This window comes from Mytilus edulis, chromosome 7, assembly GCF_963676685.1.
Source record: "Mytilus edulis chromosome 7, xbMytEdul2.2, whole genome shotgun sequence".
NCBI lineage: Eukaryota > Metazoa > Mollusca > Bivalvia > Mytilida > Mytilidae > Mytilus > Mytilus edulis.
In genome coordinates this window covers 13,680,886-13,696,500 of record NC_092350.1, presented here as the reverse complement: position 1 = coordinate 13,696,500, position 15,615 = coordinate 13,680,886, and the positions used below count along the sequence as shown (strand labels likewise).

The 15,615-nt window shown below is 31.4% G+C and overlaps 1 protein-coding gene across 1 annotated transcript; it reads left to right on the top strand.

Moving 5' to 3' along the window:
* Positions 1 to 349: 349 nt before the first annotated feature.
* Positions 350 to 12,761, top strand: LOC139529979 (Na(+)/H(+) exchange regulatory cofactor NHE-RF2-like). Its single transcript, XM_071325981.1, has 5 exons — positions 350 to 848; positions 1,913 to 2,443; positions 4,840 to 5,256; positions 6,411 to 6,451; positions 7,959 to 12,761. The coding sequence occupies exons 1-5, from the start codon at positions 461 to 463 to the stop codon at positions 8,175 to 8,177; spliced, it is 1,596 nt and encodes a 531-aa protein (XP_071182082.1). The 5' UTR covers positions 350 to 460; the 3' UTR covers positions 8,178 to 12,761.
* The last annotated feature ends 2,854 nt before the right edge of the window (positions 12,762 to 15,615 follow it).

Below are 15,615 nucleotides of genomic sequence, written 5' to 3'. Positions count from 1 at the left end.
CCAAAATTGCATTATTTCATGATGTCCTTAAATATTTCAAGGTAACCCTATATTATAATGAATCAAGACCTCCACAATTCAATTTTAATATAATTTATTTTCCACTCAACACCAGTTTTACAGTGTAACACAGAAACTCAAAAAAGGATAGCCAGAAAAGAAATTTGTGTATGTTTTAATTTTTGCTATCTCAAGCAACTATTCCGATTTTCTTGGGAGCGGCGGTCTATCCCCCGCCTTCCAAATTGGTAAATACACAAATTTGACAGCGGCACTTTGATGTTACTTTTTACCTGCAGTTGAACTTACCTGTTAAGAGTGTAAAACGATTTGATTGGTCATTCAGTGTCATGTGACTTACTGTCATCCGCCATATTGCTCGCCTACCCATTGACACTTTCGCAGGTGGGGATATTTGTAGATTTTTATCAAAAGTTTGTAAAGTTTCACTTGTTCTAAAATGAGTGATCAGGAAAATAAACCGAGACTTTGTCATTTGTCGAAGTGGCCTGACAATATATTCCCAGGATATGGTTTTAATTTACATGCGGAAAAGGGAAAAGCAGGGCAGTATATTGGAAAGGTAGACGAAGGGTCCCCTTCAGAAGCGGCAGGATTAAAGGAGAGTGATCGTATTGTTGAAGTCAATGGAGTTAATATTGGAAACGAAAATCATCAACAAGTTGTCACTCGTATCAAAGCTGGGGGAGAGGAGGTTAAGTTATTAGTTGTCGATGCAGAGACTGACAGGATCTATAAGGAAAATAAACAGGTTGTTCGCAACGATCTGCCCGAAGTTGTGTATTTAACTTCTATAAGACCACGCCCCGATGAACAAGATAATACAGGTGAGCAAGATATATAATTATTTTTGTTTACTTATTGACATTGTAGATATTAATGTTTGATTTGCGACAAGTTACAAGAAACATATAAAGTTTAAAACTTTGACATAATTAATGTTTAAAGTTCTCACTACTCAAGAATGTTTACATATTTTAGAACACTACTAAAAGTAATTGCATATTAATTAAGCATTATACTAGCTAAATAAAATTACACTAAATGTCACATAAATTTAACTGTTTTATATACATGTATTTGTAAGGGAATATTACTGATCATTTGTTAGGTTTCCTACATGTACATCAGTGTTCTCCAAAGTATATACTCAGTGGCAGATCCAGCCATTTGAAAAAGGGGGGGTTTCCAACCCAGGAACCCTCCCCCTGGATCCGCCAATGAAACTATTTCAAAAGAGCACCAAAGGACTTGTTATAGCAGTTTCACCAAAGTTTATATAGTACCACATTTAACATGTTTAATATACATCCAATTATCATGTGATTATAAAAACTATTCAGATATAGCACCAGTCGTATGTAAATTATTACTAATTAGTTAGTTGTAAGGTAAAAAAACAAATGCACATGTATGTACCCAGAGACATGCATGTACATACACATTAGTGCTATAGAACCCTGGGAGAACACAAATACTGTTTAACAAAATTCCAACTTGTGTATTAAATAAAATTACCTTAACCTACAGTGTATATTGCAGAACATGTACTAAAATATTTTATCAGATAAACCATCCAAAGAAATTCTGAAAGGTAATACACATGTATATGTAGTGACAGGTTTGATGAAGGAAAAAAGAGAATGCTTTTATAACTGAATAAATGTACATAACTTATAGGTTTTGCTCATTTTTCATCTTTTTTTAAATTTCTTGTAATCAAAATGGTAATTTACTGTGTATTAGTTCTTCTTCTTAGGTCTCTGGTGTATACTCTTCTTATTGTTAGGTCTCTGGTGTATACTCTTCTTATTGGCAATAATATCACAATCTCCTTATATTTATTTTGATTATTGGATACATCTTTGAAAATACAACATTTTTGTAATAGATGATGTACAAGCAAGTCCAAGAAGTTCTGTTGGGGGAGAGGAAGATAGAAAGTCTGAAAGGTCAGAGAAGTCTGACCAATCAGAGCCACAGGAACCAGAACCCCAGGAGCCTGAACCAGAGATAGAGCATGTCACCGCTGCCACCAGTGAGATAGAAGTCCAAAAAGAAGAGGAATTAGATTCAGAACATTTACCACGTAACTGCAAAATTACAAAATGGCCAGATTTTCAAGGTTATGGCTTCAATTTGCATGCAGAACGTGACCGTGTTGGACAGTTCATTGGCAAAATTGATGATGATTCTCCAGCTGAAGAAGCAGGGCTTAGAGAGGGTGATAGGATCCTTGAAGTTAATGGAGCAAATATAGAAAATGAAACACATCAGCAAGTGATAGCCAGAATAAAAGCAGGTGGTGACTGCACAACAATGTTAGTCCTGGACAGAGAAGGTGATGACCACTACAAATCTAAAGGGATTACAGTGTCTTCTAACATGTCCATTGTTAAACAGCTGTTTAATCAGCCTAGAGGTAAGCCTAGTAAACAAATCTGTAATAGAGCTGATTTCCATTGCTAGCATTCCTTCAAAGTATATTTGATTTTAATGATGTAATTTAAAGTCATTTGTTTAAAGGATGAATATATCTCAATTTGAATAATTTGCATAATGTAGCTAAGAGTAAGATAAATTGGATAAATAATGAAATTTACATAATAAATGTAAGTGATACAATTTCAATGAGGTACATGCACATTACTTTGTCAGTTTTAAAAATGTAGGGGTCCAGGGAAATGACATATACATGATACAATACATGTATATGCACGATCAGTGTATGGTAAAACATGTTTTTTTTCTGGTTATCAAAAGTAAATGCTTTTGCAATGTACCAGATACAATATAAAAATACATATGAGGGTTGGAATGGGGTACCCGGTACTCCACATGACAAAGGACGTTGAAATATTTGTAAAAATAACATTTACTCCATTTGACGCTAAATAAATTGTTTGACATGTACACTGAAGATGCATTCCAACCCTCCCATATATTCAACTTATGAATTAAAAAATGAAAATTGTGTAACATTTAATTGCTGAACACTTTTAGATACTTTCTGTACAGTATTAAATATTAAGGAGTAACTAATATGCGTTCCAATTTATGATACTTTGGGTTGTAGACATGCCTCAGTTGACATCCATTCTTTGATCAGACACCTTGACTATTTTCTTCCTTGTTGAAGAAGTTATGAAGTTTGAAAACAAGATTACACAAGATTAAAATTTTATTAACATAATAAATAAAATAAACTAAATTTAAATGCTGCTTTTATCATTTGTATTTAGTTCATGTTTTGAAAAATAACATTTTTTACTTGGATGAATGAATTTTAATTATATAAATGAACATTTACCTGTTGGCTGAAAAGTTATTTACCTTTAACAGGTAACTTTCTGTCAATTCAGCCATAATTATGTCTTTAATCTGTATGTTTGGCAATACAACACCTTTTTTGATGGATTTATGTGTGGAGAATTATATAGAGGCGTTTGTAATAAGACTGGAATTTTAGCTGTCTTAAAAGAATACATGAACATTTAGATTTAAATGTCACATTCATTTACATATACATACACATGTACAGAATGAAGCAGGTGTCAAGTATAAATTGGTTCATCAACTTCACTGTTGGTCAAATCATTTATGTAAACATGTTAGAAACAAAGCATATTATATACATTGTGTATGACATGTAGCACAGACTAGGAATACATCCAAATCCCAATGCCTTTGGTCTCTAGACACACAATGACACAGTTGGATAGTTGTCTCGTTGGCAATAAAAGCAAGACATTTATCTGTGTCAACAGATTATTTATAGGAAAAAGTTATTTGAAGAAAGATGGCTCTTAGTTGCATTTTTATCCTAAACTCCAACGTATATTTAACTGTGTGGATCATAGATACATTGTTTGTGACTTGAACAATAACAGTGGTACCCCGTTGCATTCAGAAATTTTCACATGGGGAGCTGGGGGGGGGGGGAGGGGGGCAGTGACTGTCTCAATAGGGGGCCCATTCCAGTCATGCTTCAGTGATTTCTTTAATAATCAACAGAAGTTTTCATACAAAGGGGGGACCTAGGAAGCCTTTAAAACTCTATTAATTCGACTCTTGAAGAAGAATGCACAACAATTTGTTGACGAGCATGATGCAATTTTAAGTGTATTTTTAAGGTATAATTTGGGTGTAACTTATTTTTATGAGTAGTTTGTTTGTTCAAGCAATTTATTCATTGACCACTTATTTCACTACTTAATCCTCTTAATATGAAGAACTTTGAACAGGATATTTATAAGTGGTTGTCAGTTTTAAGTGTTTGTGGTGACTTTTTTCACACTTCCCTGCACTAGCTTAGTATGTACATGTTTACATCATGTGTACAAACTACATACACCTTAATATTTAAATAAATTTCAACTTCAGTTCCAAGGCCCTGCAGAATTGTGATAAATCTTTAATAAACAAAATATGTTGAGTATGTACATGTATGTTAATGTGTGATATTTGCTGCTGAACACAAACCAACAACTGTAAATCATTAACTACAATGTATGTACCTGTAGCTCTTTATAAAAGGATGGCATGAATTAAGATCAGAAGATTAAGTTCTTTTAGCAATGTACAATGTCTTTAAATAGACTATAAAATAATCGACTAGTTTTGACAAAAATATATATAAGGTAAGTATACTGTGTAGGTAACAAGTAGGTATAGGTTATAGTTTATTTTTAGACTGCATATTGGCCTATTGACTCTAGATGTACTTTTTGGTGTCTTGGGTTGATGTCCAATATATATTTCTCTTTACAATGCAATGTATACTCATACAATTTATTATAATGTATTTCTCAATTGTAGGTGTAAGCAATGGTGTACAAGCTGTTGAAGAAATAACAAATGTTAGGAATCAAGAGGAAGATATATCACCGGATTATTATCCACGTTTGTGTCATATCAAAAAGTGGGCTGATTTTCAGGGATATGGATTTAATTTACACGCTGAAAGAGACAGGAAAGGCCAGTTTATTGGTCAGATTGATGCTGGTTCACCAGCTGATGCCGGGGGATTAAAGGATGGAGATAGAATTATTGAAGTTAACGGGGAAAATGTGGAAGATGATTCACATCAACAAGTAATACAAAGGATTAAAGCTGGTGGAGACCAAACAAAAATGTTAGTGTTGGACAGATCAGCTGATGATTATTTCAGAGCTAAAGGAATTAATGTTAATGGTAGAATGTCCAATGTTAAAACTATTACAACTCCTGAAAGAAGTAAGTATACCCCTATCAACAGGTACTAGTTCACAAGTGTTTTCAATTACAACACCAAGAAATAATTATGTCCCTATATAAATGTATGATCCCAAAAGAAATCTTCAAAACAGAAAGTACAATAGTGTTGTTACTGTTAGATTCTTTTTGCAAATTAAAGCATTCACAATTATTAAGTACTAAAAGGCCACTGTACTTCCTTCAGCATTGAGAAAACGGTCACAACCCCATACTGATAGTCCTCTTTAGAAGACCCTAAAATAAAAAATGTTAAAAATGATTAAATTATGACAATACAATTTACAAAAAACAAGTATCACAGACATGAATCAAAGCATGCAAAGACAAATACTGAATTAAAGCCTGACTTTGGACAGACACATGGGGATAATGTGACAGGATGAAACTTGTTTGTGAGAGACAAATCCTGTCCCGTCCCCTAACTTCTTTGCAATTCAGCAAATTACATCATTCATTTTTTACCTGTTAGACAAATACATGTTGTAAACATAATGATTGACATAGACCCCCCCCCCCCAAAAAAAAAAAAAATGCTTGCAGGACTTTTGAGAACAGGAATGAGAGAATCCATATGCTACATGATCTGTCTTTTGAATCCAAAGCATGTAGCATGTATATAGAGTAATGATCTGTTTATTAACCTATTACCTAGGAAAAAGTCTGATGGAAGAAAACACCATATTCACTTTCAAAAATATTTATGTACATGTATAACTCAGCCAAGGATTTACGTTCTTTCATACAATAAGTTATTTTTTGCATAGATATTTTGTTCTATATACATTGTAAAAAAAGAGCATTGAGGACCCTCAGAGCACCTATTTGAAAAAAAGGTACCACCAACTACAAGGGCACTTTTCAAATCAAAGAACAAACACAAGTCTACAAATGTACTCAAGTCTTCAGCATTCTGGTAATCAAAAAAATCATAACTTTGATTTAGTCTAAGGGTTTCTGTGTCATGTGTGTGCAGAATAAATTACACTTGTTAAATCACTTAGGCTTTTTCAACGCATCTACAGTAAGCAGCCTTACTTTATACATACAAAATTACTGGACCTGGATTATATATACTCAGTCTCATGTTTTCTTTATTGCTTTCTCTTATTTAATTTTCTTTTGTTTTTTTGTAGGCTCACAAGTAAATGGTACATCTACAAATGTAACAAATAATGTAAGTAGTTTCCTATTGTTCCTTGCAGGGTTTAGGGTACATGTAGCTTTCTTTTTCCGGGGAGCCATTAAGGGCTAGAGGGTTATAATGACAAGACTTGAAGTTGTTGCAAGAAATGAAAGAAATACAAATGTGCACCTAAAAACTGTCAAAGAAAAAAACAACAGAATTTTTTTATTGTATATTACATGTTTACTGTACATCTTGTACATGTGTTAATTATGTGACTGTCATACATAAACATCTAAGACCTTGACAGAATTAGACTGTCATCATACAATGTACATTGTGATAGATTTTAATGCTGTTTTGTTGCAACATCTTTGATTGAATAAGAAAAAAGACACAAAGATGCACTCCAAACTTGATTTAATCAAAGATACATGTAGTTATAAATTTTATATGTGTACTTTAACCATTTAGCAGAACACTAATTGAGGATAAGATGAACATTTATAAATTGATATTTTGTAATGAACATGTATTAATCTTTGTACAAGTACATTAGCCTTTTGTTTGACATTTCTAATTATATCCTATTAAAGGTTAATAAATTCCAACACTTCACTGTCACAAGACGGATATTTGTTTAACATGTATAAAATATGACTAGGTTATCGACTAGATTTACCCTGGAGCTTATGGTACAACATAATAAACATATCAATTATTGTTGGATGAAACATTTCATTTCCTCTTTTTTGGGATTGATATATCAATATGCTGTCTCTTTGACACTTTGCCCATTTCCATTCTCTTTTTATGCCCCTGCCATAGCATAGGGGAGGGGGGATAGGACCTTTATCGGGACTCCGGGATCGGGTGTTTTTAAGCTCGGGATTTCGGGTTTGACCCTTTCGGGATCCGAGAATTCTTATTTCAACTTTCGGGATGTCGGGATTTCAATTTATTTAAATTCGGGACCTCGGGATTGCGTGTTTTTAAGCCCGGGATTTCGGGATCAGGACCCCTCCTACCCTCCCTCATAGGGGGCATTAAGTAGCTTTTGTCCGTCTATATGCAAGTAAGTCTGTTAGTACATCCATACATCACAAAGTTAGCTTCTATTCTCCAACTTCAGTTTGCCTCAACAAAATGTTAAATGAAATTTATACACAATGCTTATTACCACAAAACACAGATTAAGTTTGAATTTTGGCATCACTTCAACGGTACTAGAATTCTTCCCCTTTACAAATGAACAAATTTATGAATTGTTTGTTCCAGTTCTCTCACTTCAGTTTGCTTCAATCAAATGTTATGAAACTTGTACACAATATACTTTAAATATTAAAAACTCAAATCAAGTACAAATTTGGGTAGGGTCACTTTTACTGTTCTTCAGTTATGTCCCTTTATAACTTTATATGTTATGCAAGCAGAGCATTATCTGTGTCCCATGGACACATTCCCCATTTATTTATTTTTACAATAGGATTTGGTCAGCAATGCAAGTTACCTCAATAATATTCTTATAATTGTTTATGCTTTAACTCCTTTTTTCCAGGCTTCACCTGTCTCCAATTCATCATACCAAACAGGTTATGTAGCACCCAAACAGGAACCCGTATCCAGACCACCACCAACATCGAGCAACGGTGGAGTCGACTTTACAAAATTATCAGCAAAAGAAATGAGAGAATTAGTGGCTTCCAAGAAAAAGAAAGATCCTAGGAAAGAAAATACAGACTTTAGAAGGAAATATGATGAATTTAATAAGCTGTGAAAAAAACAAATTATACAATAATCAAATATATATCCAATTAATATATATGTGAGTTCCAATGCAAGTCAGTGATGGGTTACAATCAAGTATTCATTCCTGACAAACATTCCGTTCTGTTCCAGGTGATCTAAACATAAATTAATAGTCTAGAAGATGATTTATTACAGAGAGAATGTAAATTGTGCTGTATGATTGACATATTATAATCAACCTGACTCTACCAAGTAGAGCTATTGTTACGCCATTCCCATTACCATACTTGTATGGTTCATATACATGTATATTATTCAAGACCAGGAGCTTGGATTCTGGAATGATGGGGAATGTAATCGTTGAAAAAATGTATTATTCTGAATGTTACAAATGATTTGGCATGAATAATCTGTAAATTTACTAAAAATTGTACAATTCATTACACAATATTTTGGGCAACTATTATTTATTGGTTAAAATAAAATTCTAAAAACTTAATAGTATGAAATCAAATGTAAAAATTTGTATTAATTCTTTAATGTTAAGACTCAGGAAATCAAATGCATTCTTTGAATTGTGCTACCTAAGTATTAAATTTTACTCTGTCACATATATTGTTTAAGGATTAACATATTTCTAATTCATTAAGAGGTTGTGAATTAAGTCAGATATTATAGTAGTAAAATATTTACATTTATGTAAGTAATTTAACGACATCTCATTGCATTAAAATAATGCATGCTTGATCTTTTCAAGATAGGAAACTAACATCACTTGCTTATTTATAATTTACAATAATTGATTGTGAAATAGTGCTAATTGTTTAAATGCTATATTGTGTTTGCTCAAGAGGATATCTGGAATTGTTTATCAAATCTCACCATTATCATTCCATAGATCGATACACTTATTTTTGTTTAAAATTTATTGAATTAAAAAAAATTCTCTGAATGTCAAGATTGAATTTCAAGATGGAAATATACAAAAATCAATCCAGTAAAAATCATGGTTGTAAAAGTTTAAGAATAGACTTACTGTTAACATGTTTAGGGATAGTCTCACTACATTTGAAGAAGTTTATAATACTTTTGGTCAAGGATATAAGAATTAAGGAGACTTATTATTAAGATGATAATTGGAAAAATAACATATTTTGTGATAATAACATTGTCTCAGTTGTTCATTTAAAAAATATTGATATTTTTATTCTGTTATATTTTTATACATATATATATAGATATATATATGGGATTATTATGGTATAAATGTTATTTCCAGAGGCCATTGAAAGAAATAATTACTGCAAGTAATGCTTTTTCCTTTATTAACTCTGCCTATTAGTTTGATTCCATATCATCTTTCTCCAAAATGGTAGCCAGTTGCTTCTAGGGCTGAACGCCTACCTCACTATACAGCTTGATTTTCAAAACAAGAGCCATTGTAATGCTTTCATTGTTCAAAAGACACTTGGGGCAGCTGAGCTTAAAAGTTGTCAACAACACTACAGAAACACTGATATAAATGATCTTAATTGTCAGTAGTACTACAGAAAAGTCCCTGCAAATTGATAAATTTAAAAAATGTGAATTTTGTAAAATTAAAGAAGTCAAAAATGTGTCTATAAGCAACCAATTTCACTGGTTGACTGATAGAATTACATACATGTAAAAGGAGATTTTTCATATAGAAATGAAGTTCAAAGTTTAGCCCTGAAGGTTTTTAAAATTATTGACGATATGGAATCAATACTTTACTTAGATGTGGAATTATTTTTATCAATACATACCTTAAAAGTATTAAGATATGAAATATTTGTATTACAACCCAGATATTATTGCTCTTAAAATTTGTGATAAGAAAAATCAATAGAAACAACTGATTAAAATGTCTACTTTACCTGTTGCTTGGATGAGATAACATTTCATTTTTGGTTAGAACTATAACATTGTAATAATCTTTCTCCTGGCAATAAACGTATCAATTTAAGGAGCTTCAAAAGCTTATTGCCACTGAAATATTTTAATTTAGAAAATTAGATTTCATCAAAATTGAATTTTTCTGATACTGGAAAAAGCAGAAAATGAGTAATTAATATATAAGATCATAATTTTTTTAAGGATAGAATTGAGAATGGCAATGTATCAAATAGACAACAACCAACGAGTTGAGTTGTAATACATATGTACTGTTGTTAATACTTTTTTGAAAGTGTAAATAAAAGTTGAAAGTTTTGAGCTCTGTTTTGTTCAATATGCACGCCATCTTAAGTGGAAATTTCATTTTGGGAAGTGTAATCACTAATTATTTAGTCCACTTAAACTAGGTGTGTACTGAATGATAGATCTATGACCAAGAGATTTCCAAAGGACCATGAATTATTTACAATGGCTCTGTTTTAGATAAACTTGCAATAAATGACAATAAAAAATTGATTTGTCATAAAGAGGATCTTTTGAGATGAGCAGCTGAGCACATGATAACTAACAAATTAATTCATAAATGAATAGTGCTACCATTGAATGTTATATTTATTTTAGAGGTATTAAATTTTTATTTTTGAGATATTTAGTAATGATTTCTGCTAAAGCAGCAATTTTACTAAGAATGGTTTAGTATTCTTTCAATTATGCAAATTAGATGCACTACAAACATCGAAAATTTAGAAGATGCAAATCAAATTGTAAGGGACTTTTGCATACTTGTTGAATTGTCTGTATTTGGACAATGGGACCATATTTACACTTAATCTGATGTTACAGCTTACTAATTTAATATATAATTTAACATTAGAACTGGCATTGGCCTGGGAGTCCACTTAAATCAAATGTCCATCCTGAGAACAAATGTATGTTCTTTCCACATGTGTGTATTTCACTTCCTTGTATGGATATAATGATATCATGTGACCACATTTCTGTACTTTCATTTTCATGGGTATATGATGTGCCAGTTTATTGCCTTATAGTATAGAGGTTATTTGTCCAGAGTAAAATGTGATACATTGTATATAGATATATTAACAGTTTATACTATAGAGTGTATATAATATTAAAGATATAGAGTTTTTTTATATACACATGTTATATTACTTCTGCTTTATTCCAAAAAAAATAAAACCGTGTGGTTCACATATCTTCACCTTGTGTGTATTGATCAACTAGTGTGTATGTGTATATGTTGGGCATGCTTATTAGGTGCAATTCAATTGTTATTATTCCCTTTAAATTGAAAATATACAAAGACTCACTGCAATCGTGCCAATTATTGAAAACATTTCATGGTAAACTACAAGCATTTGGGACAGTATTTTGTTAAGCTGTTACTAGGCATTTGCTTAAAATAGTATCTAAAACATAAACAGTGTTTATTCTCAAGTTTATGCTGTTATGAAAAATAAGGTTGTTTTCAGATTTACATATTTATTAGTACCAAAGTTCCTGGATCAAGTTGTTTATTGTTTATATTTTTACACAAATTAATGCTTTTCTATATATTTGTGTTTATATCCTTTTGTATAATGATTGTTATAATCAGAAAATGATGTCAGGACTTTATTTTAAAGATGACTTGGTAAATGTTTTCATATAATATCAAGTGTTGTTCTTACAAGGATGAGTTCTACATTTTTTATAAAACTATTTCCTATATTGATTAGTTAATGAAATGTTTGCCAGCTGTTGAACTTTCAATAGATTTAAGAATGATTCACCAATAAGAGGAATAACAAGACAATATGTTTATATATATCTTATGTATATTGTGTAAGCATTTACAGAATTTTATTTCTGATAATATTATTACACGAAATGATTTTGATAATCATGTTAATTAACTATTGATAATGCATATCAAATTCTTCCAAAACAGAGACATCGATCAGCAGTAAAATTAGATAATACAAAGGTGCCTTTGATTGGAATGTCATTAGTTTTTAGGGAAAAGATGCATGAAAACAGGAAAATCTTTCAAATGTAAAAATTCTAAAACAAAATGATTCTTCTCCATTTGCAACTTTGATGAAAGTCAATATTCACATATGGTACCAATAAAAATTATTTCTTGAATTATGATAATAACTTTCTGTGAAACTATCAATAGTGCATTCCATCTCACAATGAAATATGTGATTCCTTATAATTGTTTTATACCTACATTTTATTGAACCAAAGGCAGTAAACAGTCGTTGTCTTTCCACATATTCTTATTGACAGCATTTAAAAACCAGAGACATTTTCATGTTATATTTGATAGGCTGTGAGGTGTATTGTTATTGTTTTGGTTTGCAGTATAAATAACACAAATAAATGGCTTAGTATTATGTTGTGATTTCCTTAATTAAAGGAGTTTTCCTCAAAATTATAGGCATTCTAAATGCATAGTGCATTTTGTTTTAAGTTTGTTCCGAAAAATCATATTAGTACGTTTTGTTATTTAGCTTTCATATTATCAGCAATAAGAACAGTCACATTCATAACTAATTGTTAAAGAATCAACCTGTAAATACTTTTATATTGAATGTAAAAACTGCAAAACTATTGGTGATTTGTAAATGAACAATACTTTATGAAAACATGTATTACTATGCTCTTTGAATAAAAAAACCAAATACAATATGCTTTGTCTTAATTATGACTTGAATTGAATACAAATGTAATAAACATTATCATATGTGTATTACTTTTACTTATGGACTCCCTACCAAAAATAAAAACGCTCTCAAAAGTATCCCCTGCAGTAAATAACATGTTGCATAACATACTAAATTAGAAGCATTGTCACTGTTAATCCCATATTCCATTAGATTGCTTGGAATTGCATTTACAAGTAAGTCACAGACATTAATTGCATTGCCTTAGAAGATCTTTTACAAGGAAAATCCTAGACATTTATATTTGAGTAGAAGCATTGGTACAAATTTGTATTTGATTTGGTCTTCAAACTGATTTGATTGCCACTAATGATTCTTATGTGGACAAAACATCAAACTGGTGCACCAAATTTTAAGCCTAGAAATGATAATGTTATAATTGCTGAAGAAATTTTTCATTGGAATTTAACAGTAATTTGCAGATCATTTGATGTGCAGTTTGTTTAGGGAATACTTTTGTTCAATCTGTATGACAGTGATTATAATCATGGTTTTCATTGATAGAAGATCACATTTGATCCTAGCAAAAAAAAAAATCTTTGACAAGAGAAAGATGACCATGCAAAACAAAAGTGAGAATACCTTAAAATGAGATTTTGAGCAATGAAATAAATGGAATCCTCAATGTATTCATAATACTTGTATTGGGAATTCTCTAGAAATTTTTAATCCCTGATTCGATGGTAAAAACTGGGATAAATAATTGTGAAATTGTGGAGAAATTTTGTAGGCACTGTAGTTTCCTGTTTGTATTTTATGTTGGAAGGATTTAATGTGGTGGTCTCGGGAATGGTTTTAATACTTTTATATTAAATGCATTCGTCATAGCGACACAAAAACATTACAGATGAGCCTGAATAAACTACCCTTTCTTTCATTGCTGGAGAGTACCAGCTTTAGATGAAAAACCAGTTCTGTCAGTGAGGTCACAAAAGGATACTATCCACCCCACTTGGTATCAGATTTCGAAAGTTTAAATACTTCCTTGTATCTGAATTTTTTTTAAAGAACCCAATTGTTAAGATTGCTTTCAATTGGGTCACTTTTTTTTTAGATCTATGAAATTTTAACCAATTTATCCTTTTGTTTGCTAACTACACACCATCTTGGACTTTTTGTCAGTAAATAACGTACCAATTCAATAAAAAAAACAAAATATACTCAATGTATACTTTTTACTACTTCATCTATTCTCCTCAAATAAACTCAAGATCTAAATAACCAATCAGGATTCTAATATACTTAAACCACCTCTAAATTCCTCCATGCATGTTCGATTGGTACCACTGTTGTTGTTGTTATTGGTTTGGTAGGCGGCTTACTTGTGTAGTAATTGCGCCTTAAATTAAATGTAACAAAACCACATAAGGATCTTCAAATGAACCTATATGTATCTGAATTTTGGACCAATCCAACTCCTTTGGGTTTTTTGGAACCATATTTTACTTTCCATCGGACCCAAAGTTGTCAACTTTTAGAAATATGTTTCTAAAGATTAATATGTTACACTTGATCTGGTCACGAAAATATTAATACATATTGAATCGTTCTTTTTTCAACATTTTGTGTTTTGAACAAAATTATAAATAGAGCACAAAATTACACGATATGTTGTCGGACGGAGATGTTTCTGTACGTAGCAGTATTTGATATGACACGTGCAAATGTATACATGTTTAAATACAAAAAGTAGTAAACAAAACTATTCAAGATTGAAATCACGTCACATATTTAATGGGTGATTTGTCGGTTAAAATGGCTTAATGATCTACTGAATTGACTAGACAAACAACAGAATTACACAATTTGTTCAATAACTCAGCAATTAAAGAAATTTGTCGAGGAAGTCTTGTCAGAATTAATTACACTGTTAACACTAGTGTTAGGTTGTACAATGCACAAAATGTCCTAATAGAGATATAAATGCCAGAGATAAATAAATACCAATAGTACACGTCATGTTAATATTTACGACAGTCACCAAGAAAATGATATCACAATATCTAATCTCTATCTCAATTTCATATCGATGATGAAACAGACCTTACGTCAACCATTAGTTGAACGATGCAAAAACAAATGCTACAAGCTGGTCTGTTGGGGTTTGAAGTTTATCAATCCTTATAATGAGCTGTCAGTCTTATTGCGTATAAGATACGCATTAGCATTACAAAAATAGTAACATTTACCCCACGTATGAACATTTTTTAAACACGTTCGTTATAAATCTTGAAGCTTTATATTTTAATTGAAACATGGTATGTTCAGATAACTTCCGCATTATTAACCAGGATAGTCAAATTAAATAATAAACCGGATTCAAATTCAAGATTGTCTTGGTATCTTTACTCTAAAGACCAGAATCAGATGTTTAAATTCTCTAAAGCTGAAATCAATGTAGAAATATGACTTGCTTACATATTATCCTCTATGTTACGAATTGAAAACAAAAAGGCCCCATTCTCTGTCATACACGTTTACTTTAGCATTACACAGTCAGGATTCTACTTCGTCAAAATTATCTCCCCATTGCGCCAGTTCATTTTCACAATCGTAGAAATGGAAGCCATTGTAGGGATGACGCGCTGCCAATTTTACTCAGTTGTATTTTAAACTGAGATTTTAAAAGACAATTATATAAACTAGCGAAAGAGCACCAGTTAATGATCTTGTCTGCATAGATTCAACTTAAAACTATTGTCTGATCGGTTGTCAGGTGGAATTTTCGAAAATTCATAAACTTTAAAAAATAAATCTAATTAAATATTTCGTGGAAGGGCAGACTAGATTTTTTTAGTGGTTGAAGACTATAAACCC

What these genes read in the sequence shown, in the direction of transcription:
- LOC139529979 (XM_071325981.1), top strand. Translation starts at nt 461, where the DNA reads ATGAGTGATCAGGAAAATAAACCGAGACTTTGTCATTTGTCGAAGTGG. An exon ending in CGATGAACAAGATAATACAG is followed by an intron (nt 849 to 1,912) that starts GTGAGCAAGATA and finishes TTTTTGTAATAG; the next exon opens with ATGATGTACAAGCAAGTCCA. An exon ending in GCTGTTTAATCAGCCTAGAG is followed by an intron (nt 2,444 to 4,839) that starts GTAAGCCTAGTA and finishes TCTCAATTGTAG; the next exon opens with GTGTAAGCAATGGTGTACAA.